The sequence below is a fragment of the Aplysia californica genome, unplaced genomic scaffold (assembly GCF_000002075.1).
Source record: "Aplysia californica isolate F4 #8 unplaced genomic scaffold, AplCal3.0 scaffold00066, whole genome shotgun sequence".
Classification (NCBI taxonomy): Eukaryota; Metazoa; Mollusca; class Gastropoda; order Aplysiida; family Aplysiidae; genus Aplysia; species Aplysia californica.
Genome location: NW_004797336.1, coordinates 1,378,296 through 1,379,870, shown reverse-complemented (window position 1 = coordinate 1,379,870; position 1,575 = coordinate 1,378,296). Strand labels below are relative to the sequence as shown.

The 1,575-nt window shown below is 38.3% G+C and overlaps 1 protein-coding gene across 1 annotated transcript in view; it reads right to left on the bottom strand.

Annotated features, from left to right (window-relative positions):
• Positions 1-1,369: 1,369 nt before the first annotated feature.
• Positions 1,370-1,575, bottom strand: part of LOC118477331 (MAM and LDL-receptor class A domain-containing protein 1-like) — an 8,795-nt gene continuing 8,589 nt past the window's right edge. The window contains exon 5 of the mRNA XM_035968537.1: positions 1,370-1,459. Within this exon, the coding sequence (XP_035824430.1) occupies positions 1,370-1,459 (90 nt within the window). The remainder of the gene's footprint in view (positions 1,460-1,575) is intronic.

Here is a 1,575-nt window from a genome sequence, read left to right as displayed (position 1 = left end):
ACACACACACACACACAAACACACACACACACACACACACATACACGCAGCGCGCGTGCACACACAAACACATACACACACAAACACGTGCACACACACACACACACACACACACACACACGCACATACGCCCACACACATACACACACAAACATGCACACATGCACATTATAAGTGAGCAACAATATAAACAATAATAATCTTATTAGGCTAGATAACATAATGATATTCATTTTTATTCTGATGCATGCTCTATGGTATATATGAATACTAGTTACAAGATGGTTAAGGTGGAAGAATTTTGATGGGTGATGGTAAAAATGACCTTCTGTATGATCTTTCTTTGTTACACAGATCAGAAGCCTAGGTCTTTTATTTCTGACTGATGTTTTTATTTGAGGGACCAAGGGATGTTTGTTGTTTAAAAAGATGGAATTAATTTTTTAGTGCAAGCTCTTAGGTACAATTCATCCAAGTAGGGGGAATGTAGATATTGAAATTGTACATGCTTTCAGTATTCATCGATTCCATTTTTCTTTATCTTGTTGTCTTGTGTTCCCGGCCCATGCTGTTGTACAAAAATTGATCATACTTTCTATGGTTGGATGATAGACTATGGACATTTCACTTTTTTATGCAGGAGAGGAGTGTGGACACGCCAGTTGAGTTTGTTGTCTATTGTAACACACAAATACTTATAATCTGACACTTGCTCGATGTTTTCACATTTAATTTCGAGTGGCTGCAATTGTAGTTTCTTTTTCTCTAAAGTCAACAACAAACTATTTGGTGGTTTTTTTTCCACTTTTAAAAGCAGCTTGCGATGTTCACACCATTCAGAAAAGTGAAGAAACAAAATTCCGGTAAGCGGTTTCGTTATGGTCAGCCTGAATTAGCCTAATTATGGTTGAATCATCCGCAAATTTGATCAACTTGATGTTACTGTTGTTTATGTGGCAGTCGTTCGTGTATAGTGTGAATAAAACTGGTGACAAAACACATCCTTGAGGGGCCCCTGTATTTGTTGTGATATACGAGTATGTCGAGTATGTCGATGAGGAATGTTTTAATTTTACATACTGGATTCGGTTTGTAAGAAAATTGCGTATCCATGATGTTAAAATGACGTTAACACCTAAGTTTTCTAATTTCATTTAAAGGATAGCTGACTGGATAGTATTAGGCTGATGAAAAATCAACAAACAGAACCCTACATTATGTTTTTGGCTGTCTAAGTGCCTATATGTGACCCTCCCGGTCAAAATCAGTAATATGAAGGAAATTTCTTCTTCTCAATCTTCCCATTATTACTCGCAGCAATATTTTTGTAAAATGACTCATAAGGTTAATTGTTCTATGCATATCACACTCAGTGGCACCAGGGCCGCCGAGAGCCAGGTCGGACCCTGGGGCAGCAATCACCTCCGGGTCCTCCCCCCACGTTCTCACCCACCCTCACCTGCAATTTAATAACCCAACAAATACAATGTACATAGGCATATATAATCACTTTACTGTAGCATATCTATTACTTACCAACATACGCTCTCTCTCTCTCTCTCTCTCTCTCTCTCT